The sequence below is a fragment of the Ostrea edulis genome, chromosome 5 (genome assembly GCF_947568905.1).
Source record: "Ostrea edulis chromosome 5, xbOstEdul1.1, whole genome shotgun sequence".
NCBI lineage: Eukaryota > Metazoa > Mollusca > Bivalvia > Ostreida > Ostreidae > Ostrea > Ostrea edulis.
This window is the reverse complement of record NC_079168.1, coordinates 13,825,953-13,853,729: the sequence shown is the minus strand read 5'-3', so window position 1 is coordinate 13,853,729 and position 27,777 is coordinate 13,825,953. Positions and strand designations below refer to the sequence as shown.

Here is a 27,777-nt window from a genome sequence, read left to right as displayed (position 1 = left end):
TTTTATCAACCTTCAGGTAATGACAAAAATTGCATAATATCTTAGATCGTCACGATTTGTATCTACGTTTCCAACGTTACTGTATCCCGTTGATATCGATTTAGTATATTCTATCAAAAGCAATACGTCTTCTGCTATGATACACACCACTGATGTTTTCGCAAAAATCTGTGACACTTATGAGGATACTTCACATAGCGTGCTAATACTGAGGATATTTTGCTGTAGGGACATCACGTAATTTATGTTACTGATGAAAATAAGTCAGCTAGTGCACATCAAACACATGTGCACAATATTTTAATTCTATTACAGACAATTTGTGATATTTCAACCAGTCAGAATTACTCTGATATGAAAATAGATTCTCTGTATAATGGCTTATTGTCCTTTGTTGCTTGGTTGTTTTACAGTTTTGGAAATTTTTCCACTCATATCAAGGCGTTACCAGCTACAGCATGATGGGTGAAGTACCATAGATTCAGACATATGCTTAGCTATGGAACGCCATAACTACCTTATGTGGGTGTGTTTCATGATACGGTGGTGCTTTTTTATCATATGCCGTGGTACTTTTATGATAAGATGGTGCTTTTTTATCAACCTGGAGGTCCTCATTGACAATATCCTCGTAGTCTTTGGTGATTAGGTCTTCTGTTGGAATACTCGGGGGGGGGGGGGGGGGGGGGGGTTGTGTTCCGTGTTTGCCCAACTATCTATTTTCTATTGCTTGTAGGAGTTATGAGATTGATCACTGTTCGTTATATTCACTTTCATGGGGATGAATAGAGCGCTACCTAACCCTTTTTATATTCTTAGGAATCAGAATTTATTTTTTTAAAAACTTCCATGTGAGAAGAAAAAATATTTTGCTGTGGTCTTCAATGCGGCATTTAGATCTATCGATGATGTTTTATCTATTAACAATAATAATTCTTATTCATATGTCGATTCGATATATCCGTTTTTGTTCCCTTGGTGTTTATATCTCTCAACAGATTCGATCCACAAGAGCTTCTTCTGCGTATAGTCAGTTTTTAAATCGAGGCAAGCTACAGACAAACAAGTTGATGGTACAGGGGTTTCAACAGTATCTATTGAAGTCAGCATTTCGCAAATTCTATGGTCGTTATAACGATCTAGTTCGACAATAGAACCTATCATTGAGTCAAATGCTGTCTGATATGCTTTATACCGATTGTTAAACCGTTCTTGTCACACTGATTTTGACTACGGATAACGCCGTTTACCTGATCGGGACATAGGGCTCACAGCGGGTGTGACCGGTCGACAGGGGATGATTACTCCTGGGCACCTGATCCCATCTCTGGTGTGTCGAAGGGTCCGTGTTTGCCCAACTATCTATTTGGTATTGCTTATAGGAGTTATGAGTTTGATCACTGTTCGTTATCTTCACCTTTCATCCCTGTGAACTCAAAATAAAAGACAGAACAGATTCGTCCACGTTTGCTTCATACTTAGATATTTTATTGAAAATAGATTTTGACGGCAAACTGACAACTCGACTTTATGATAAAAGGAATGCATTCACCTTTTCTATTTTTTATCTTCAGCTTCCCATATTTATGTAGCAATGTTCCAGTATCACCTGTATATGGTGTTTATATCTCTCGAATGATTCGATACGCAAGAGCTTGTTCTGTACATGCGGAGTTTTTAAATCGAGGCAGGCTACTAGCAAACAAGGTGGTGGTCCAGGGGTTTCAAATTCTCGTTTAAAGTACGTTTTCCGAAAATGATATGGCCGTTATAATAATCGAGTTTGCCAATACAACCTATCTTTGGGTCGAATGCTGTCTGACGTTTTTCATACAGACTGTTAGGCCGTTCTTGTCATTATGGTTTTGGATGCGGATATCTCCCCTTACCAAAATATAAGCCCTCTGGCACACAGTTGCTGCAAATTTGCAGCGCATTTGCGGCAAGTTTGCCGCAACTAGTTGCAGCACATTTGCCGCAAGTATACTTTTCGTATGCAAATTTTTCCTCTGGCACACAGTTTGTGGCACAGTTGCGGCACATACTTGCTGCACACTTCTGGCACACAGTGTGCGGCATATTTGCCGCAAGTATGCAAGGTGAAGATAACGAACAGTGATCAATCTCATAGCTCCTACAAGCAATACAAAATAGTTGGGCAAACACGGACCCCTGGACACATCAGAGGTGGGATCAGGTGCCTAGGAGGAGTAAGCATCCCCTGTTGACCGGTCACACCTGCCGTGATCCCCATATCCTGATCAGGTAAACGGAGTTATCCGCAGTCAAAATCAGTGTGTCAAGAATGGCTTAACTATCGGTATGAAAAACATCAGACAGCATTTGACCCAATGCAAGGTTGTATTGACGAAGTAGATCGTTATAACGACCATAGAATTTGCGAAATGCTGACTTCAATCGAGACTGTTGCAATCTTTGTACCATCAACTTGTTTGCCAGTAGCTTAACTCGATTTAAAAACTGACTATACCCAGAACAAGCTCTTGCATATCGAATCAGTTGAGATATATAAACACCATATGCAGGTGATAATGGAATATTGCTACATAAATGTGGGAAGTTGACGATGGAGAAGCTGAAATTATCCCGTTCGTCATACAGTTTAGTTGTCAGTTTGCCGTTAATGTCTACTTTCAATAAAATATCTAAGTATGAAGCAGAAGTGGACGACTCTGTGGTGTCCTTTATTTCGAGCTTACAGCGATATATCAAATCGACATATGAATGAAAGCTATCATTGTTAATAGACAAAACGTCATCGATATATCTAAAAGTCGAATTGAACTTCACAGTGAGAGATTTTTTCTTCTCACGTAGAAGTTTTTGAATAAATTCTGCTTCATATGAATATAAAAACAGGTCAGCTAACAAAGGAGCACAATTCGTGCCCATGGTAATTCCAACAGACTGTTGGAAGACCTGATCACCAAAGACCACGAAGATATTGTCAATGAGGAACTCCAGCATATTTTTTATTTCAACTTCAGAGTACTTGTGCGTGGAATCAAAGTGGTGTTTAACAAAGTAAGTTTTTGAATGACTGATCACTAGATATGAATATTTCCGTTTTCCGTTTTTGTTGAAGAAGCAACTGTCTATGATGTCAAAAAGTCTAGTCTTTAATTTATCGTGAGGAATGGTCGTGTATAGTGTTGAAAAGTCATAGGTTTAAATGCTATTGATTTGGGGAAAATTCTGTGATTTCAAGTTTACTAAAAGTTCTTTAGAATATTTTAGAATTCACATTTGATTAACACCACTTCTTGCATATGTAGTCGCACAGTAAGTTTGAAGTTTCTCCTTCACAGCTGTTAACATTTTCGTGAGGAGCAAAGATAGGGGCTTGGTAGAGCACTTACTGGATCCAGTAATGTATCTTTGTTTGTAAGGGTTTTTATGTAGTTTAGGAATCCAGTATAGGTACGGTAACTCATATTCATTCGACCCATTGACTGGAATATTAAATGTGTCTAAAACTGAAGCATGGTTTTGAAGAATTTCGTCTTTTGAAAGGGCAGTTGGAGTGTAAGTATGATTACCAAAAGTGGAATTAATGCCAAGTTCGTTTAAAATACAGTTGGAACCAAAACATATTCCTCATGTAACCTATCTAATTCTTTTATCACTTCTGGTTTACTAAACACAGAAGGATAGATGGTACGTACTTTTGTTTTCATGTGTCTAATGCGGGATTTTAATATCCCTCTTATGCTTTTAACCCATTCTGACAACGTATCAAGTTCTCCTTTTTCATATTTAGCCCATCGTCTGGCATAATCTTCGACAGAACTCATAATAGAGATATACTTTTCGTATAGAAAGTTTTCCTCTGGCACACAGTTTGCGGCAAACTTGCGGCACACTCTTGCTTCAGACTTCTGGCATATAGTTTGCAGCAAACTTGCAGCACACTTCTGGCACTGTCGGCTCGAAATTAAGGGATCCTATATAAACTGGCATTACAAAAACACAATAACAATTCAATTAATATAATTTCAAGAACAATGACATATCAAGTAATTAACATATTCAAAAATACTAATTAAAAAAAATAATTCAAAAACAGAAATGACCGGGTTCTTGTAAAATATGTAATCTATCATAGGAACAACAGTAGAAACATACTGGGAAAATGACAAATTAAAGGTAGAATTTTTCAACAAAACAAAAGAAAAAAAGAAGCATTTTTAAAATGTTACATGTATATCTTCAATTATTTTATAACATTTATAATATACAGGGTCTGGAAAATGTTAAGGAAAAGCTGGGTTGGTTATATAAAGTACCATGCTTAAAAATGACTAAGTTCAACTTCACCATGCACATGTAAATTTTCAAACAATGCCTGATCACTTCCGAAAAGACACATGCACATTTACAATGCTTCCATAACAGCTGTTCAAGGTCTGAAGGATGTCAAATAAATGGTCTAAGAGGAGTTGATTACAAAAAATATTTACCGTCTATTCAGGTAATGCTTTAAAAAATGACAAATTTCAACTAAATGTATTTTTTTTTTGAAAAAAGTCTGATCACTTTCAAAACGACACATGCACATCTTTAATGTGTCCATAACTACTGTACAAAGTTTGAGGAATATTAATTTAGATGTGCACGAGTTGATCACACAAAATAGGTACCATCTATTCAATAAATGCATTAAAAAAATGACCAAGTTCAACTACACGTAATTTAAAAAAGTCTAATCATTTTCAAAAAGACGCATGCACATCTTCAATGTGTTCATAACAACTGTACAAAGTTTAAGGAATGTCAAGTTAGAGGTGCATGAGGATTTCATTACACAAAATAGTTACCATCTATTCAAGAAATGCTTAAAAATGACTAAGTTCAACTACATGTACATTTTTTTTTGAAAACGTCTGATCACTTTATGCACATCTTCAATGTGTTCATAAGAGCTGTACAAAGTTTGAGGAATGTCAAATTACAGGTATACGAGGATTTGATTACACAAAAAAGGTACTGTCGATTTAAGAAATGCTTAAAAAATGACGAAGTTCCACTTACTACATGTAAATTTTTCGAAAAATGTCTAATCACTTTCAAAAAGGTACATGCACATCTTCAATATATCCCTAACAACCGTACAAAGTTTGAGGAACATCAAGTGAGAGGTGTGAAAGGAGTTGATTACACAAAGTAGGTGCTATTACAGGGACGCTACTGTCGCTCGCCCACCAGTCATTCACATTTTATAAACTGTTTGCACATTGTGCAACCCGACCAAAATATAAAATATAATTATAACAAGATGTGAGAGAAAACTTAAAGAAACTGCAACAGCTTCTAATCCACAAATATTGCATTGTGCAATGTTAAAAAGTTCTCGGTGGCCATGAGAGTACATTTTATTTGGAAACTAAAGAATTTCTTTTAAGATCCAAGAGAAAAATTTCAACCCACTGTGGCACTTTTCTTGCCTAAGGTCAGGTTGTGATTTAAATAGATTTGTGAATTTTGGCCGTTTTAGATCAATCAATTATCATGTCAAATGAAAGTTTTTTTTTAAAAATCCTTATTAAACTAGCAAGTGCTATACAAATGATGCTAATGCTAGAATTGTGTATACAATTAAGACAAAGGAGTTGACATGATCTTAAGTAAATGTAATTAAAAAGGAGGTCTATCATTTGCATAACATGACTATGTACATTGTGCATCAATAACAACAGGTTTCGGCAACATTTGAAGACAAGAATGAAATATATTCAAAATTCACACATGTAAACTATGCACTTTTCCTCAGAAAAATCTGGAGACAATCTATATTAATTTTAAAGTCAGTACTGTGAAGGACTTTATATTTTGATAAATTAATACAGATTTGTGGGCACTTAATTATTAGGGAGAACACTGTAAACATTTACACAAGTTTCTCCATCATAGATGAACTGGAGAATAATAGGACTATCTCCACGCTGTCTGCACCTTAGAATCAAAAACATGATTGAATTATGGACCTTATTCTAATCTTCCACTTGTTCAGTACTTGGTCATCACAATCACATATTGTCCGCAACAACTCTACTGTCCCATCCATTTGTTGTGATAAACTGTAAATAGTTTTTCGGTTAAGACAGAGTGCCTTTACTCACAAATACATGTAGCAGTTTCATCAGATTCACTTGGCAAGTGTGTATAAATTGAAATGTCATTCTTTTTTTTTCTAAAACTAAATAACACTAAGTAACTTCATTAATCCAGGCCTGCATGTTGGAACTCTCAGATATGGCAAGTTGAAGACAGCCTATCAACAGCCTATCAACACACCATCACAACTTCTGTATCTGTACGACTATCATGAAATATATTCTGAAAAAGATATAAAATTGCAAATAATTACGAGATACCATACGCCCTCCTATATACAAGTTTGCAAGGCGTCTAACATAGGAGGAATCATTCAGGGGTGTGTACATTTAATTATCATCGCCCAACACCTGGGGCCACCGATTTTCAAAGTCGAGCAATAATCAATGTTGCGTTATAGCCCATTGGGCTAAAAAATGCATTTACATCTTACTTTAAAGGGGCATTAACTGTGAAAGTGATGGCAACCATCTTTTTTTTCTCAAAACCTCTCGATGATATTGAAATACATATTGATGACTAATAAGAACATTTATTTTTTATTATGTACAAAAACAAGAGATTTAATTTAACCCTAATAAAACTACGTTAGATTACCGCTTTTAGTGTAAAGAAATGTATACGGAAGAAGTATTCACTGCACCCCAATCAAATTATTTCTCAAATAAAAACAAAAACAGCAAATACATTTTGCTGACAGCATGCCAAGGTAACTAGAGAATAATTATACTGTCTTGCAAGACAATAATATTCAATCACCAAAATCACATATTCATTTTCAAGACGTTAAAAGGTGTTTGAAATAATTAAATACAAGTGTAATTATTACTTTAATATATAATATCTATTATAGGGCAACTTTCATTGAATTCAATTTTTTGTGACAAAATGACAGCTAATTCCCATTAAGACAAGAAGATGGAAAGGGTGCAAGAAATGTTGCATTCATGCATATGTGTATGTATATATTGTCCGAGTTGTTAAAAAGTTCTAAATTCTAAATAATCATGAATTCATGGTACATACATACATGTATAACCTTAAATAAAAATTCTTCATACTTCTTGTGAGCATTCCAAGAATTCAAAATTTTGTAGATTTACCGGTATCTTTAATAATTAAGTTCAACTGAGATATTATAAACAATTAATTAATCAGCTAGAACAGATTAAATTCATTTCCCAAAATTGTTCAAGAACATTATAGAAAATGTTGTGATGGATAAATTGAAATGGTTCTTTTATTCTAAATATTCAAGAAAAAGTCGTGAACTTTGGCGCCCTTGCTGTTTCAGTTCTAAAATTTTAAGAAAAAAGTTGTGAACTTCTGGCACACGATTCTGAATACCAAAGAAAAAGTTGTGGTGCACTTCTGGCACACTGTTTCATTTAGGAAAAGTTGTGGTGCACTTCTGGCACACTGTGCCACGAGTGGCACACTGTACTGCTAGTGGCACACTGTATGCCGCTAGAGGCATAAGCTGTACACTTCTGGCAAATAGCTCTGGCACACTGATTTGTTTGCCGCAAACTTTCGGCAAATTTGCAGCAAACTTTACATTTTGGTAAGGGTCCGTTTACCTGATCAATATATAGGGCTCACGGTGAGTGTGAGAGGTCGACAGGGGATGCCTGCTGCTCCTGGGTACCTTATCCCGCCTCTGGTATATCTAGGGATTCGTGTTTGCCCGGCTCTCTATTTTGTATTGCTTATAGGAGTAATGAGATAGATCAGTTTTCGTTATCTTCACTTTTGATGTAAAAGGTTTGCCTCATTTGCGATCAATTTATATAATGTGAAAGTTCTTACATGTACCGGTATGTTGAAACCGAAAAGATACAGCGGGGAAAACGATTGAAACAGAACCAATGAAACCTAAGGTGAAATTTATGACCCTAAAAAGAATTAGTAGATTTTTTTTCGTAATACAGTGTATATGAAAAGCTAAAGGCTGACAGAGAAATATGCATTATGCATGCTGTATGGAATTTAAAGGTCATTTCATTAAAGATCTAGACAATTAAAACAAGTTTTATTATATAGCATATGCAAGTTTTCTCGATGAATGAATAATTGTACATTGGAATTGATGTACATTAGATCATTGATAACAATCATTGGAATTCTGTTTAACTTTCATGATGTGCTACTCTTCATCTGATTAAAGCAGTTACCTTATCAACAGTGGATGAAAATAGAAATAAAATATACTACTCAAAATTTGATAAAGATCATAGATATTTTTCTGTTTAAAAAATTAATAACTGCATAACTGGCAATATTGTGTCCAAGTGAAATCAAAAACGTTTTCAACAAACTTACACGTATATTTCATGCCATAGGAAATGCGTTTCTCATCACAGTTTATGCTTTTGCTACCATTGCACGATTTTCACTCAGGCATCGGTGTCTGATTCTTTCTAAAATTTCAAACTCACTTGAGTGTTTACACTACGTTTATCAACACAATGCCCCCTCAACGTGTAAGGCGTCGCCTGACGACAGAACAACTGGGCAGATGTATTGGAATGCTTGACGCTGGCTATTCACAACGTGACGTTGCAAATACACTAAATGTCAGCCCGAGCGTTGTAAACAGGGCTTGGAACCGACAGTAAACTTTTGGTACAGCAGCACACCGACATGGGGATGGTCGTCAGAGGTCGAGAACCCAACGTCAAGATCATTTTGTGGCTCTTCAGGCACGACGCCATCCCTTCTGGACAGCAACCAGCCTACGTAACGACCTCCTGAACGCCTCGGGGGTGAATGTGTCCAATCAGACTATACGGAATCGGCTTCACAATGCAGGTTTCAACTCGAGAAGGACATGTGTTCGAGTCCCTCTGACTGTTCGACACCGGCGGGAGCGATTGGAGTGGGCTGAAGATCATGTCGCTTGGACACAGAACAATTGGGTTCATGTTCTGTTCACCGATGAGTCCAGGTATTGTTTGGACTTTACAGACAGGAGGCACCGAGTGTGGTTTCCATGATGCCAACATCAGTGAATATGACCGTTATGGTGGTGGTTCTATCATGGTCTGGGGTGGAATCAGCAGGGATGGAAGAACAGATCTTCATATCCTGGAGAGAGGAACAATGACGGGGGTGAGGTACCGGGATGAGATCCTCGATGTTTACCTCAGATCCTACGCTGGTGCTGTTGGCTCTGAGATCATCCTGATGGATAATAACGCCCGTCCTCATCGCGCCAGGGTGGTGTAGCAGTACCTTCAGCAGGAGACAATTGTCCGTATTGACTGGCCAGCGCGCTCGACGGACTTGAACCCGATTGAGCATGTATGGAACATGCTGCAGGTTGCCCTTTCACGTCGTACGGCACAACCCACGACTTTGTCAGAGCTCGGAAACGCCCTCGTGGAAGAGTGGAACAAACTTCCCATTGGAAACATCCGGGTGCTTATTGACAGCATGGCTCGACGTTGTCAAGCCGTCATTGATGCAAGGGGAGGCCATACCCGGTATTGACACTTCATCGACTAAGTGTAATGATGGACTATTCCCAAAAACTGTGTAATTCTTTCTCTGGTTTGCTGTTAACTTTTTGTAATGAAATGCCTTTTGGTGTTGTTATCAGATTTCAAGCATTTCGTATTGATAAAAGTTCATGCCGTTCATGAATTTTCATTCATAACCTGAGTAAACACGTTTCTGAGTCAAATTCATGTCTTTTGTTATGTTAGTGGTAAATTACACACATATAACCTAGTGATCCTTATCAAATTTTGAGTAGTATATAAAGTAGTTTAATGCAAATATCTGGGGTCTGGGTTATTGTCAAAAATATCGGGAAGAAACTTATTCAAAGACGAAATCTAAGGATGATTCTGCCATCTTTTTGTGATAAACTTGATCAAATTCCTCGCTATGAGTCACGGTAAAGTGGTTCTTCCAGTCCCCCACTTCTCCTACAAAACAACGTTTAAAAATGTGAGATTAAACATTGCAATCTTTTGAACAGTATTTCTTCAAATAAATGGAATATTACTGTTTTCATTTCCTTTTAAATTTCCATATACATGAATCATGCGAGTTTATTAGCCTACCAGTTTTGTTTTTAATTCTTATGGGGCATAATTTATTAAAAAAGAACGACCTAGCAATCGGCATAAAACACCTCAGACAGCATTTGACACAATGCTAGATTGTATTGGCAAACTAGATCGTTATAACGACCATAGAATTTGCGCAATGCTGATTTTAAACGAGACTGTTGGAACCCATGCATCATCAACTTCTTTGTCAGTAGCCTGTTTCGATTTAAAAACTGACCATACGCAGAACAAACTCTTGCGTATAGAATCAGTTGTGAGATGTAAACACCATATGCAGGTGATAATGGACATTCAGACATAAGAAACACAATAATGTAAAACTTATATGGTACCAATTTTGATGCACCAGATGCGCATTGATGCTCAACCGAATTTTTTGAAATCCGAAATAATAAACCTGTAAGAGCTATTTTAGGGAAAAACAAATCTATTTTTTTTTTTAAAGAAAATTCAAGCGAGCCGTGTGTTGTTAAAAAGTGTATTCTATGTCAATATGTCATTAAAACTAATCAATTTGAGGACCGCAGAGGTAACAAATATCATATCAAAAATTATATCAATTGTAAATCCAGTAATGTAGTTTATAGAGTGTTTTGCAAAAGATGCAAGAAAATTGTAGATGTGGGAGAAACTGGGGTAACTTTATACAAAAGGCATGTTTTGAATTTGTAATTTATTAAATGAGAAACTGATGACCCTGTTGCTATATATTTCTATACATATTCTCATAGTAATAACGATTATTTTATAATAGGAATTGAAAATATTTACAAAGATGACATTTATCGTCGTTTTAGAGAATATTTAAGGAAGAAAAAATTGAATACCTATGTACCATTCGGAATAAACAAAAGGGAACATTTTGTATTTAATGATTAATGTCTTGTATGCAAAGAACGCGTTATGATAGCTGATGTTAACAATTTAAATGTATATATTGATGTATTTACAATTAACAACTTACTGTAATATTGTTACATCTATACATCTATACATTTTTACTTGCAACAACCAGGAACTATCAAAATATGCTAACTCTAAAATAAACCTGAGAATATAGCCCAGGACGGTTTTGTAGAAAAAAGACAGAATGCAACTGAATTGTATCTGAAATGTCAGGATAAAAATATATATTATTGAGAAACGTTTCGTATATCCTAAATGACACTTACCACAAAGCATTCTTGGTTGAAGAGTATTCATTTATTTATGTTTTGGAAAGAAGGACCAATCTCATTACAATGGGAAGTTGTAATGAAGAAATACTAAAGTTAAGATGGTTTCTTTTAAAATCTATTTTTCTTAATATGGATTCTTTTAAAATCTTTTTCTTAAAATATCTAATTATGAAACAGACGTGGAGGACTCTGTGGTATCTTTTATTTTGAGTTTACATGGATATATCGAATAGACATATGGATGAAAATGATTATTGTTCATAGATAAAACGTTGTTGATATAGCTAAATGCCGAGTTCACGGCCACGGCAAGAATTTTTTTTCTTCTCATGCAGAAACTTTTCGATACACTCTGCTTCATATGAATATAAAAACAGGTCAGCTAACAAACGAGCACATTCTTGTCCATGGGAAGTCCAACAGACTATGGGAAGACCTGTTCTCCAAAGACTACTAAGATATTGTCAATAAGGAACCCCGGCATATTTTTTATTTCAAATCCAGAGTATTTTTGTGTAGAATCAGATTAGTGTTAACAAAGCAGGTTTTTTGATTGATCATTTCCTTTTTCCATTTTTGTTAAAGAAACAACTGTCTATGATGTCAAACAGTCTAGTCTTTACAGAGTTTATAGTCTTTGAATGCCGTCTCACACGTACGTTACGTCTATATTTACGTCTACGAACTTTCGTAAATATGTTGATTGATTGTATATTGTTTAACGTCCCTCTCGAGAATTTTTCACTGATATGGAGAAGTCATCATTGCCGGTGAAGGGCTGCAAAATGTAGGTATATGTTCGGCACTTATGGGCATTGAGCAGGGAGGGATCTTTATCATGACACACCTGCTGTGACACGGGATCTCGGTTTTTGCGGTTTCATCCGAAGGACCGCCCCATTTAGTCGCCTCTTACGACAAACAAGGGGTGTTGAGGACCAATTCTAACCCGGATTCCCACGGGATTCGTAAATATGTGTTCTCAGCGCAAAGCATAGGTCTAAATTTGTGGTAATTTACCTACAGCTTGTTAAGTCTCAATATAAGGGAAAAATTAAAACAACAATCAATGTATTGGAATCCTAAAAAATTCTACTAATCTTCTTCTGCAATCAATTCGGAAGAATTCCGTTTCTGGTTATACGTTGGATTAGTACGTGTGACTACTCGCCCCCAAGACAACTCGCCCTCAAGACAACTCGCCCCCTCTTAGGACAACTCGCCCTCTCTCAGGACAAGTCGCCCCCTTCTCTTGAGACAACTTGCCCCCAATATTATATATAAATATATTATCTCATTTTATTTTTATTTCGTGTGTGTGATATTTACACTTTTAACCCATTAAAGATACGTCTTTTTATTTCATACTTTAACACGAATGGTAAATTCTAATAGAATTATACACAGATTTGATTATTGTATTTCAGAAAAAGTTATAGTTTTCATAAATCAATTGGCAAGGAAAATTATATTTACTGATCTTCAGGTAATTGATTAAATGTCTCCAATACTGAGAAATTTTGGGGGTTTGGGGGGGGGGGTATCGATATAGCATACATAAGTGTAAAGGTGAAGCATGAATATTCTGATACATGTAATTATCTTTTAATGCGTTTCTCAACTAATTCCCGTTGAAAAATAATGAAATTCCCATTTTAGAAATTTTATAACGGCTTTGCTATACTGATTCTTTTTACGCCGCGATTTCAAAGTGTAAAGAACTCTGATGATGAGTACCTCATAACCTTTGAAGTAAATTTATAACAGCTTGGGGGAAATCAAACAATTAGATTTAACAACAGACGCAGATTATTGATAATTATACTACGTCAGCTGTAGAACAAGCTAATACTCTCCCTATACCAAACGCTAACTTGTTTCCGCTGAAATTATATATTTTACATGTATATAAAAGTGATGATGAATTTACTGAACCCAAACACTGGATTTTCACTAAAATCTTTCATCTTGCATAAAAAGACACGAAGTTCGGTGTTTATGTGAACACGTCTTATTGTCTGTGATGTATATACTATCTATAAGAAATTCATTAATTTCTGCTAAAACACCTCTTGGATTTAAACCAAAAATAATAATTGTAAACATGTATGATATGAAGGAGCGAGATATCTCAAGAGAGAGGGCGAGTTGTCTTGAGGGCGAGTTGTCCCGATGAGGGGCGAGTTGTCTTGGGGGGCGAGTTGTCCTGATACCGTTTCCAATTGGGGAAAACACGATGTATCGCATCACCATAGAGTTATATAACTGGATATAGCTTAGGGATGTACTTTAATCTTCTTTGATAATTAAACGAAGTTTTGCAAGAACTGCGATTAGACATGAAAAACGTCGTTATCCAAATCAACCTTTTCACAGAAATGACATAGGTGTAATCTTTATCAAAACGACTACCAACCTTTTCTGTACATTCTATCCGGATCATACATATTCGGGTTTGAACCACTCTGACCTCTGTCGTCATATTTATTTTTATTGGCGGATCTCATGTTTTCAAGTTTACATTTGTGAACGATTTCTTCGCTAAGGTTTCCGAACAAGAAATTCCGAGATATTCTGCAATGGACTTGACAGTTGCAAGGGGGTTCTACAAGTAAAAGAAAATTAATGAGTATATTTCATACAAATTGTTCTGATTTATATCATGAATAATCTTAATATAACACAAACAAAACAATCCAATAGCAAACTATAGTTTTTCATTGTAAATACAACTTTGACATTTTTTACTATAGTAAACGTTTAATTAACAATGATTGTAATTATACTGCTATGATGCTGTATTATATGAGGGATGTTCCGAAACTAGTAACACATACATTGCTTCTCCGATACTACAAATGTTTTGATCATCTTTACTTGCTCTGTCTATCAACAACTTCACCATCTGCCAGAATACATCTTTATGGGCCGGTCAATTTACTTTTAAAAACACAGTTCATACTCTAACGATCTGTTTCAGATACAGATGAAAATCAGACTTACGACTACTTCTCAAATTGTTTCTCTTTCCAGATAAACATACGAATTTGGGAAACAGAAAATAATCGGAACAGGACAAATCTTAAGTATGCGGGGGACTGTAATCTTCTCTGACTCCAGGTTATATTTTTCACAATATATGCCTTGTGAGTGGTGGTTTGGTCTATTCTCATTTGTTTTTAATTTATAAAACTGATGACTGTTAGCTATATTCCCATTTTCATAATTATCATACAATGATAACGTGTTTGATACTCTGGATGACCATTACAGATATAAATTATATTTATTTCAAGAATTAACCTTCTTTATTTCCTCGTAGTATAGACATAAGTAATTCGTCTTCTTCTTGTTCATTTCTTTCTCCCATTCGTTGGTGTATTCATACCAATCATATCTACTTCCTGAAAAAATATACATTTCATTTTCAAAACTTTTTAAAAACTTTATTAATCTTAAACAACAAATGTTGCTTTTTTTCTTTTTTGAAAATTGATATTCTTTAAATGCCCTCATACTAGTGTTTGCCTTTTATTGTGGACGGTATGTTAATTATTACATGTACAACATATCAAAAGCTTTGTTCTCTTACCTCCATAGTTAATTACCAAGTACATGTAATCATCCCAGCTCATCCGTGCACCTAAAACCTTTCTATTCATTATATGGTAATAGTAGGACACGAAGACATCTTTGGGATTTCGTAGCAAAAACAAATTCTTCCCTTTCCCCTCCAATGATACTGTTGGTACCTGGTTAGGAAAAAAGTGTGTATTGAACACTCTGGGTCTTATTTCTTCAGATAAATTTTCCACAGATTGAAATTCCATCATCGCAACTTCTTTTGGACGTTTGTCATATTCAGCTTTCCCTCTATGAATCATTGAAATCATTTCCCAAACCCAGTGAGTCCCTGTACAAGTATCGGAATACTATTTCAACGAACTGATGCGAGTTAAAAAGATTACTGTAAGAGAAAGGTATTCATTCATTATGTAAAACTATTCAAAAAGATAACAAGTAACATTGGGAAGTTCGTAGTAATAACTGTGATATCTTCTGGACTTGTGTTTAAAGCGATCTTCAGCGTTTGCGATTTTTACTTCTAACACGTGTCCTATCAGGTGCAGCCATAATTTCTGAAAAGCAACGGTCAAGGAGTTTCTATGCAGCTGCCAAAGCAGACGGATGGGTCATAAGCAATGTGGGTAGTTGTTAAGTAGTCAAATCTTCTTTCCTAGTGGGGTCCGAATTCAACAATTTGTTAAGGAACATACATGTACAATATCGTACGCGGTAGATGAGTGATGAGTGCGATCTATTTGGAATCGGTAGCTTCTGGACCCGATCTATGAGCCACATGAAACCCATGATCTTTGATTTTGATAATGCATTTGTCAAATTTTGTCACACTTCACCTAAATTAGGTGCTGTCTCTATATGAATGAAAATTTTCGAAAAAGATGTAAAATACAAAACAAAGAAAGGGTAATACAAAATTAAAATCCAAGGCATTATCACACATAAACAAGACTATTGAAAGCCGTGTATCATCAATCATTTATCAGATGTCTTCCTCGGTTTAACAATTGATTATACAAAAAGCATGTTTTCGCGTATCACGTCAGTTTAGAAAAGGTGAAGATAACGAATGGTGATCAATCTAAGAACTCCTATAAGAAATACAGAATTAAGAATTGAGCAAAAGATGGACCTCCTGGACTTACCAGTATCCCTTTCTGACTGGTCATATCCACTATCAGCCCTATATGTCGTTCAAGTAAAGGGAGCAACCCGCAGTCAAAATCAGTGTGTAAAGAACAGCACAACAACACGTCAGACAGCATTTAACCCAGTGATAGGTTGTATTGACAAACTAGCTCGTTATAACGACCATGAAATACTCGAATTGCTGAATTTGAACGAGACATCTAAAACCCATGTAACATGAACTTATTTGTCATTAGCCTGCCTCGATTTAGAAAAAAACATACGTAGAACAAGCTAAGAGACATGAACACCACATGTAGGAGATAATGGAATATTGCTACATGAATATGGGAAGTTTACGATGGAGGAGCTCAGTTATCCTGTGTGTCATGAAGTTGAGTTGTCACTATGTTCGTGATGAACATTTATATATATATCAAACATCTAAGTGGGAGACTCTGTGGTATCTTTTATTTCGAGTTCACTGGAATATATCGAATCGACATATGAAGGGAAATTATTATTGTTAATAGAGAAAACGTCGTCGATACATGTATATCTAAATGTCTCTAGAAATTTTTACTTCTCACGTAGACGTTTTTGGATAAATTCTGCTTCATAAGAATATAAAAACAGGTCAGCTGACAAAGGAACACCATTCGTGCCCATGGGAATTCAAACAGAGTGTTGGAAGACCTGATCACCAATGAATACGAAAATATTGTCAATGAGGACCTCCAGCATATATTTCATTTCAACTTCAGAGCATTTGTGCGTGGAATCAGAAATATGTTTAAAAAAGAATGTTTGGATTACTGATCCCTAGATATGAACATTTCCGCTTTCCATTTCTGTTGAAGAAGCAACTGTCTATGATGTCAAAAAGTCTAGTCTTTGATTTATTGTGAGAAATGGTGTTCTAAAGTGTTGAAAAGGCATACGCTATGATGTTGTTGATTTGAGAAACGTTCTGCGATTTCAAGTTTACTAAAAGTTCTTTAGACTTTTTTTTTAGAATTCACATTTGATTTACACCACTTCTGACATATGTAATATCACAGTACCTTTAAAGTTTCTTCTTCACAGCTGTTAATATTTTCATGAGGAGCAAAGATAGAGGCTTGGTAGAACATTTAACGGATCCAGCAATGTATCTTTGTTTGGAAGGTTTTATGAAGTTAAGGAATCCAGTATAGGTACGTAATTCATATCCATCCGACCCATTGACTGGGATATTAAATGTGTCTAAAACAGAAGCATGGTTTTGAAGGTTTTCATGTTTTGAAAGGGCAGTTAAAGTATCAGTACGATTAACAAAAATGGAATTAATGCCACTCTATAAAGAGTACAAAATTGAGATTGGAGCAAACTGGGACCCCTCGACACACCAGAGGAATTAGGAGGAGTCAGCATTGCAGGTTTCAGGTTAGCCCATTTTATTTTTATAAAAACTTCACTTGCAAATGTCCATCTTCGAATAAAGCATACATGTCAACTGTTATATTTAATATTAATATGTTAAAGAATAATGGACGAAGAGGTGGTCTGCATACATTCATGTGAATCTGACTTTAATTCTAAAAACTACGATTGTCATACCACATTTAGGGTAGGCATAGATCACGATGTCATCGTCAAATATTTCCATATTGCGGAGTTGTGGTACATGAAACCTTGGGTCTAGTATTTCTTGACCCTGAACGTTGTCCAGTGGTCTATATTGTCCATGCAATAGGATGTATTTGGATGACCATCCGCCTGGGCATTTTCTTTCTACTATTGTCTCACCCTCTAAACTCCCTGTAACAGAATATATGTAAAACGTATACGGTACCAATTTTGATGCACCGAATGCGCATTTCAACAAAGACAAATAATGTCTCTTCAGTGATGCTCAACCGAAATTTTTGAAATCCGAAATAATAGACGTGTAAGAGCTATTTTAGGAAATAACAGAGTGCCAAAAACTGGAATCAAATTCGTCTAAGGATAAGAGCTCTGCATGATGGAGATAATCCTTAATTTTGAAATGAATTTCTAAATTTTATCACAGCAATTAAATATACATCCGTATTTTCAAGCTAGTAACGAAGTACTTAGCTACTGGACTGTAGATACCCTCGGTAACTAACAGTCCACCAGCAGAGGCCTCGACCCAGGGGTCATAACGTAAAACTTACACAGTACCAATTTTGATGCACCAGATGTGCATTTCGACAAATAATGTATCTTCAGTGATCCTCAACCGAAATTTTTGAAATCCAAAGTAATAAACTTGTTAGAGCTATTTCAGGTAAAAACAAAGTGCCAAAAAAACTGGAATCAAATTCGTCTAAGGATAAGAGCTATGCATGTATATATATATATAGCTATGCATGCATATATATATATATATATATATATATATATATATATATATATATATATTAACTCCTGTGGATCTTACTTACTGTATAATTAACTCCTGTGGATCTTACTAATGGTATAATTAACACCTGTGGCCCAAGTATTCACTTACCCAACTTCTGGTCATCTATAAAATTTGAACTTACATGTAGGTACCTTCTATGGATCATACTTACATTGTACCACTGTCATATTAAGTTACCTCCTGTGTTTTTTTTCTTTTTATTATTGGTATACTAACTTAACTAACATCTGAGGATCTTGTCAATGCAGTATGAGGTCACTAATGTGGATCTTTCCAAGGATGTGCTTAACTAACTTCTAATGATCTTACAAGTGGCATAGTTAACAATATCTGTAACTATTATGGATCTTGACATGTTTAGCAAATTTATGTAGATTTTACCAGTGACATGTCCTGTATATTAGTAGCGAACTCATGAGAATGTTACTATTGGTATAATATCTACCTAATTTCTTTTGTCTGACCTATTCTATATTTAGGTGATTCTAAGTATACTTGCATGGATTAATGGTTGGTTTAGCTAACTCCTGTGGTTCTTATCAGTTATACTTGGAACCCTCTTCTGGATCTTAACAACCATGTACCTACCTAACTATGGATTTTGTCGATGGTAAACTTACCCAGCTCTTGTGAAATTTCACCGTCCATGGTCAATCTGACAGGAATCAAAAGCACGAGGTAAATTGTTTACCGATATGGACTCTGTAATATTAATGATGAAAAAGTAAAGATAGCGAATAATTCTGATGAGAATACAAAATTAATAGTAGGGCAAACATGGACACCCTGTACACACCAGAGGTGTAATCATTATAAAACTCAGTATGTAAAGAACAGCCTAGCAACCAATATGAAATACGTCAGACAACCTTGGACCTAATGACAGCTTGTTTTGATCGTTATAACTGAAAATTTTCCAATTTCGTTTTTCCATTTTTATTGTTTACAAAGCTTAATCATTTCAAAAGTTTTTCTAATGGTCAACGAAAATTTGAATATCAATTGTTGGGTTACAAGTGAGATACAGTACTCACAATTCTTTGTTATGTAAACAAGGTCCGTGCCAGGTTTTTGTGTACATATAGATTGCTTAATAGAAAATAGTATGTTTAAAACAAAATGAGATGTGCCAAAAACTAGAAACTATTTCATTGTGTTCAGAATTAATATGTAAATTGACGAAATGTGCTTTAAACGAAACTTTTACTAGTATATTTAGCCTATGTAAACACAAACATGGCACGATCCTTCTTTACATGATAAAGAATTGTGAACTCTGTATCCCCAATGTACCTCAACAACTGACCTTCAATTTTTGCTGACCATTAGAAATACAATAGTCAAGCATTATAACCATTAAAAATGGAAAAATAGAATTTGAAAAAGTTCAGCTTAAATCGTGTCCATGCCCCTTTACGTGAGCAGGCTGAAACCCCTAACTTATTTGTCAGTAATCTGAAATCTAATTCTATAAGAATACAATGTATACATCTATTTTATATTGCTTATAGAAGTTATGAGGTTGATCACTGTTCGATATCTCCAGCTTTCACATGTAATTATGGAATTAATTTAATCATTGGACCCACCCATAATCTATAAATGATGAATATTTCCTAATGATAAAATCTTTATATCATCAATAAGTCAGGTAAGTTAACGTTTAAAAAACGTCCAACCAACCACCACCCCCCAACCCCCAGTAAATTAAAACACACATTGCACATGATACAAAATTAGGAGATATCTTTACATGTTTCTGTTTACATTTTCCATGGGTATTTTATCAGGTATTCAAGTCAAACCAAGGGTGTTTGGATATTTACCCAGGATTGTATTCCATCCAACCTGAGGCCGTAAATTTATTTCCTTTGTAACCCACTGACATATATTTATTTAAAAGTAAAATAAAGAAATTCATGTAAGATATTTTACACCTTTTACAAGCCGTGGTAAACAACGTAACCTCGTAATACATTGATGGTATAGTGATTGATTGTATTTTGTTTAACGTCCCTCTCGAGAATTTTTCGCTCATGGAGACGTCACCATTGCCGGTTAAAGGCTGCAAAATATTGGCGTATGCTCTGAGCTTACAGTCCTTGCACAGAGAGGGATCTTTATCGTGTCAGACATGCTGTGACACGGACCCTCGGTTTGTACGGTCTCATCCGACGAACTTGTCCCGTTTAGTCGTCTCTTACGACAAGCAAGGGGTACTGAAGACCCATTTTAAACCAGATCATAATACATTGAAGTTTGACGAATATGTTATATAGAACAATCGTCATTAATTTGTGTTTATGTGTCCCCAGCTCTTGTAGGGTGTACGGACATTTACACCCGGGTTGTTTACCAATCAAAACTTGTCTTACAGGCTAAGTAGGAAATACTGTACTACCCTACCATAATCAGGATTTTTATAATTTTAGTTACTTATGTTACAACATGTTATGTCTAACACATTTTTTTCTCTGGTCATTGATTTTGCATCATACTCATTCGTGACAAAAGCGGTTTATTCAATTGGAAGAATAATAATTAACATTCAGGTATTTCATCCTTGCATAGACAGTGCGTATATCTCAGTAACGTGTCTAGGTTCTGAGTCTGAGGATATATCAGCATACAAAAGAAGACAGAAAAATAACTAAACATGATCTCGTTGTGAACAATGTTGTGATCAAAGTCTCCTACAATTTTCCCTATAAATCATTATTTACGTAATCAGTTGTTGTTTTGCTGATATCAGCAATTGCAGAACGTCAAAATAAACAACTTTGCATTAATAATGTTAAAGAAATTAATGTCAGTTTTTTAGATGAGGAGAATATGCTTTTAATCCCTCTTTAATTTAATTGTTGTTATAAAATTTAGAAATTCATTTCAAAATTAAGGATTATCTCCCTCACGCATAGCTCTTATCCTTAGACGAATTTGACTCCACTTTTTTTGGCACACTGTTTCTCACTAAAATAGCTCTAAAACATTGTCATTTCGGATTTCAAACATTTCGGTTGAGCATCACTGAAGAGACATTATTTGTCGAAATGCGCATCTGGTGCATCAAAATTGGTACAGTATAAGTTTTACTTTAATCCCAATTGAAGGGAATGGCCCCTAAAACTTGATATTGCTAAATACATAGGTCTCCTAATCATCTACAATTTTTGTTGTATAACGTTTGACAAAATATTTGCATTTTCGACACATGTACATGAAGTTGGGAATTAGGGACCGATTGCTGAATTCCTAAAAAAGGGAAATAAGACAAAATCTGATGGTACATCGTTCAGAATAACATTAAGAGGAATTGATGTCCTATGGTGCTTTATAAAGAGGGAATTTTTGTATAAAGGATAAAGAACATAGAATTTTCATATATTATTCCCAAATAAGTCCCTTATTACATAATCAGTGATCATATTACCACATTAGCTGTTGCAGAACGTAAAGACAAATAACGTTCATCAAATTCGTTTTAGCTATTGATACTTTTGACCTCTCTCGGTCCATTATTTAAGGGACTTGTCTCTATAACTTCATAACGTCGAATAGGACTTGTCATAATTTACAACTTCTGTCATGATATCTTAACAATTATTTTACTCAGTATTCGGGGGAGAGGGGTATGTCGTGCTCAGGACTTACTATCTTGTGTCCACGATATAGTATCTTGTGCGCATGACATAATATCTTGTGTACACCACTTATCATCTCGTGCATTTGACAATTATTATTGAATATCTCGTGTACAGAACTTATCATTTCGTGCACACGACATACTATCTCGTTCAATTCAAGCCGATGAGTTGCGTTCCATAGTTTTTTAACTCAAAGGTTGAACTTTGACCTTAAGATCAATTACTACAGCAGGGACCAAAGAGATATATTACAAGTTTCAAGAAAGAATGCCACTCAAAACACAATGGGATTACCTTGCTATATAAAGTCATCAAAGTGGAATGCATGAAGTCAGTTGATGGCTTATCTCTGGAAACTGAAGAAAACGAACAGTGATCAATTTCATAACTCCCAAAAGGAATAGAAAATAAAGAGTTGGGCAAATACGGACCCCTTGACACACCAGAGGTGGGATCAGGTACCAAGGAGGAGTAAACATCCCCTGTCAACCGGTCACACCCGCCGTGAGCCATATATCTTGATCAGGTAAACGGAGTAATCCGTAGTCAAAATAAATGTGCTAAGAACGGTCTAACAATTGATATGAAACGAATCAAACAGGGTCAAACTAAAACTATATCATTATAACGACCATATAATTTGCCAAATACTGACTTGAAACGAGACTATTGAAACCTCTGTAACATCAACTTGTTTGTCAGTAGCATGCCTCGACTTGAAAACTGATCATATGCAGAACAAGTTCTTGCACATCGAATCAATTGAGAGATATAAACACCATATGAAGTAGCTGCAGAACTGTAGCTCTCTGAAAAACATGATTTCGTTTGTTGACGTAGCCATGTTAGGTAGCCGGTAAATTCGAACCCTGTTATTGTTGGTATCTATTCATAAAATTCGTTATATGTTATGTATTCGCTCTTCATTTATTATCAATACGAATAATTTAAAGAAATTAAAAAATATAGTTTTTCTAAAGGTAAAATAAGCTCTTGATTCATGAAAATGCTACAAAAGTCCTTAACACTCGTGTGGCAGGGATGGAGACCGGACCAGACTAATGAAACCCGCATTGCCGTGAGTTTAGCTATTTGAATAATTATTATTTAAAGGCACTGGGATGATATATTATTTAAGATATTTAGCTAAAATATTTATGGGGATATTAGTTCACATCTAGACGTTATTGTGCAAGTATGGAAATTAACCGGGATTCGAATTGACCGGATACCTAACATGGCTACGTCAACAAACGAAATCATTTGAAGCTTGGAGTTTTCAGGTCGTATAGGGCTTTAATGAATATTTGAAGGTATGTTTAGACACAAGTATAGTAGGAAAATATGTTAAGAATTTTTTGATATTAAATTAATGAGACAGCAACTCAAGAATACAACGATATAAAGCCTCAGCCGTGCGCAGCTTTTTGTGCACCGTAAATCGAAGGTTTTTATAAGGGGTGGATCTGTAGCTCTCTGTTATGTCAAAATATTTTCTCAGAGAGCTACAGTTCTGCAGCTACATATGAAGGTGATAATGGGATATTGCTATAAATATGGTTGACGATGGAGAAGCTGAAATCATTGCGTTCGTCATAAAATTTAGTTTTAGTTTGCCGTTAATATGTAAAACTTATACGGTACCGAAATATTGGAAATCCGAAATAACAATAAACTTGTAAGAACTAAAAAGAAAAACAGAGTGCCAAAGACTGGAACCAAATCCATTTTCAAAAATATAACTAAGTATGAAGCAGATGTGGAGGACTCTGTGGTGTGAGTTCACCTGGATATACATGCATCAAATCGACATATCGAAATCAATTATTGGTTTAACTCACTTTAGATAGGAGGAAGACCAGAGAAAATGAATTTCAAATCATTCTAATAAGCTTTTAAAATCACATCACATGGACAGCAAAGTCTTAAGATGTGTCAAAAGAATCTTGCTACTCTGCTCACTAAAACATTTTCCAAAGTAATGTGCGAATAGTTTTAGGAGTTTACTAAGCCAATGAGAAACGTAGGAAGCTTTCTATCATAGTTACACGAGTTTGATAGGTTTTATAGGGGAAATATTAAAATGTCAGTTAGGAAAGAGGAAAGAGGAGATAAAACTCTCGCAGTTTTATGTCATCTGAGATCCGATTTTCATACACAAATTATTTTTTTTTTAAAACACATATCATTCATTTGAATTAACATGACTTTTTTCAAAAGACATTTAAAGATTGTGCAAAATAAAAAGAAAAAGGAATGGTAGATATAGTGCTATTATTAAATAGTATACTGTATTCATATGATTTTATATAGTATGATTAACTCTTTTGGTGACTAGAACTGTTTGATCACATCAGCTTCATGTTCATGTACTGTATTGATAAAGAGACATAATAATCAGATACTTTTCTATTTATTACTCCTGCTTTTATGATTTGCTATTTACCAACGTGCAGTATCATATTAGTCTTGTGCGATATAACATGTGTATACCAGATAAAAATTATTGTGCGCACGAGATGTTATATGATACACACGTCATAATAAAAGAAATATTGCGTGTCCTACATATCATTTAATAACTTTTAAAGTGATGACTTATCAACGATGCTGATTGGTTGAAAAATTCGTTTGATTTCTCTGCCAAAATTTCGTTTGAATTTATCTGCACTAAGCACGCGGGACTACTTTTCTCTGGAATGCGTCTTCCCCGTTCTAATTTTAGCGCTATTTATAGAACGGAATTTTCCACACAAGCATATATAACGAAATGCATTTGTTTGATTTTTGTTTTTCATTGCTATCAAAAATAAGCACAACTAAAGATATGAATAAAATACAAATTAATTTAGAGAAACAACATACATAGGCGATGACGTGGCAGAATAGTCAACTTGATGACGTAGACCACTTACTGGTAGAAGTAGACAGATTGCACGAGTTCCCGGTATGAATTGTCTGCTTTACGAGATCGATAACATGACGGAGCAAGTGGCGACTTCTGATCTGGTAAATATTAATGAAATTGAACTGCGTTATATGGGGCTCAGTCAACGAGTGCGTTTTGAACTTTTTCCTCGATATTGAAATGGAGCCGAATTGCATTCCACCGTTCCAACGACACAACCAGTGTTCAACGTCTCCTCCAACACGATGCAGCATAAATCCAGTCACCACTTGTTATCTTCCTTCAAATTTAATTCAGCATTTCACCATTGCACCTTTAATTTGGCGTATAATCCATTTAAATCTGCACAGTAACTGTTCCTGACCTGAACGCACAGCCATGCCGTTTTGTTGTTTTCATTCTTACCTATATGTATTCCTACGCACCATTTCAGAAACGTTAATTCAAGCTTTTTGATGGGAGAAACTATTTGTTTTTCTATCTTAAAAACATAATTAATTGATAAGAAATAAAACTTATAATTCTTTGTTTGATGCATGTATCAAACGAAACAATGGACGGAAAACTTTTTCATCAATGCGCTAGGCGCATTGATGAAGTTTTCCGTCCAATGTTTCGTTTGATACATGCATCAAACAAAGAATTATAAGTTTCATTTCTTAAATACCACTGCAAAATATTCTCAAATTTGAACAAACCAATTTTGACGCAGATCTACTTAATCCAAGAAATCGCATGCACAAAATTTGTAAGAAAAATGATAATGATAGCGAAAAAACATAACATAACAATAAGGTCTTCCGTTGGAAACGCAAGACAACATAATTATAGCGTTAACGGTCAAAATCGATAGCTAATTGATGCAAACTTATTCTAAAGTTTGCAAAAATATCTGGTTTATCCATTACTGAATAAATATTGTTCTCGATCAAGTTTGCTTACTTTTTATACGTCGAAGACGGGACGTACTATGAGATAACGTCTTCTGTCTGTCTGTATTAACCTTGTGGGCAATATACAAAATGAAACGTAAGCTCCAACATCTCATAACTTTTTACATTTGATCACCTTGATGAGAGTAAGATGCCTATTGTTTTGCAAGGTTATTTGTCAGAGGTCAAGGTCGCATTATCAGTTAATAGGAAAGCCTTGTAGGCAGAATGCTATATAAATATGGGAAGTTGACGATGGAGAAGTCATCAAGTTGAGTTTTTACTTAAATAAAATATCCAGGTGCAAAGCAGATGTGGAAGACTTTATGGTGACTTTTATTTCGAGTTCACTGGGATGTATTGAAAGCAGACATTAACGGCAAACTGACAACTCAACTGTATGACAAACGGGATGATTTCAGCTTCTCCATCGTTAACTTCCCATATTTGTGTAGCAATACTCCATTATCACCTGCATATGGTGTTTATATATCTCAACTGATTCGATATGCAAGAGCTTGTTCTGGGTATAGTAAGTTTTTAAATCGAGGTAAGCTACTGACAAACAAGTTGATGGTACAGGGATTTCAACAGTCTCGATTGAAGTCAGCATTTCGCAAATTTTATGGTCGTTATAACGATCTAGTTCGTCAATACAACCTCGCATTGGGTCAAATGCTGTCTGACGTGTTTCATACCGATTGTTAAGCCGTTCTTGGCACACTGATTTTGACTGCGGATAACTCCGTTTACCTGATCAGGATATAGGGCTCACGGTGGGTGTGACCGGTCAACAGGGTATGCTTACTCCTCCTAGGCACCTGATCCCACCTCTGGTGTGTCCAGGGATCCGTGTTTGCCCAACTATCTATATTGTATTGCTTGTAGGAGTTATGAGATTGATCACTGTTTATCTTCACCTTGCATTGAATAGACATATTAATGAAAATGATTATTGTTAATAAATAAAACGTCGTTGATATATCTAAATGTTGAGTTGAAGACCAAAGCAAGAGACATTTTCTCTCGTGTAGAGGCATTTGAAGACAATCTACCCTATCCGAATATAAAAACAGGTCAGCTAATAAAGGGACAGAAGACCAAATCACAAAAGACTACGAAGATATTGTCAATGAGACCACCCCGGCATCTTTTTAATACCAGTTTCAGTGTACTTGTGCGTCGAATCATAGTGGTTTTTAACAAATTAAATGTAATTTTTGGATGATTCATCGCTAAACATGCATTTTATACTGAAATACATTTCCCAAATGTTATCAAATATATGTACTTGTATATATAGAGAGGTTTCAAGAAATCACACTTAAAATCCACGTCATCTAAAAATCCACGTCATCTACGGTTATTTTTACTGTGTACTTCATACACTCTAGCCTCGGTCTTTTTCATTTTATCCCCCACTCAAAATTCCTTTCGAAGTAGGTAGTGTGACAGCCATAAGTATTTACTTCATAATCAATCTCAACATTCAATATGAACAGAAAATTTTATGATACAAAAACAAAATATGCCGTACGGTATATAAAAAAAATTCTATTTTGTGCTACTCGTGATGCATTTCATATTCTTATTCTTACATGGATGAGTGTCAATGTTTTATCAAAGACTTACCTTGCATAAAATGACTGAAGTGACTGGTGATCGCCTTTGTCCTACTTTAGTATACCCTCTACATACAGGTTTGTACAAAAGTTTTAGCTTGTGGTATATTTATACTTAAAAATTAACAACATTTGCCA

The 27,777-nt window shown here is 35.3% G+C and overlaps 1 protein-coding gene and 1 long non-coding RNA gene across 3 annotated transcripts; both read right to left on the bottom strand.

The window, feature by feature from the left end:
• Window positions 1-8,153: 8,153 nt before the first annotated feature.
• LOC130055154 (sulfotransferase 1C2-like) lies at window positions 8,154-15,144 on the bottom strand. Of its 2 annotated transcripts, XR_008803425.1 has the most exons (4): window positions 14,985-15,144; window positions 14,696-14,796; window positions 13,809-13,997; window positions 8,154-10,067 (listed from the first exon to the last, which is right to left on the bottom strand). XR_008803425.1 is itself a non-coding variant. In XM_056166752.1 (3 exons), the coding sequence occupies exons 1-3, from the start codon at window positions 15,052-15,054 to the stop codon at window positions 13,896-13,898; spliced, it is 273 nt and encodes a 90-aa protein (XP_056022727.1). In that variant the 5' UTR covers window positions 15,055-15,104; the 3' UTR covers window positions 13,868-13,895. The 2 variants fall into 2 exon arrangements, 1 of the variants encoding a protein (XP_056022727.1); XM_056166752.1 differs by lacking the exon at window positions 8,154-10,067 and having other exon boundaries at window positions 13,868-13,997; window positions 14,985-15,104.
• A 1,791-nt stretch (window positions 15,145-16,935) lies between these two features.
• On the bottom strand, window positions 16,936-22,535 carry LOC130055153 (uncharacterized). The gene is made up of 3 exons (XR_008803424.1): window positions 22,472-22,535; window positions 19,154-19,235; window positions 16,936-17,902 (listed from the first exon to the last, which is right to left on the bottom strand). It is a non-coding gene; the product is annotated as an uncharacterized LOC130055153 (long non-coding RNA).
• Window positions 22,536-27,777: the final 5,242 nt, after the last annotated feature.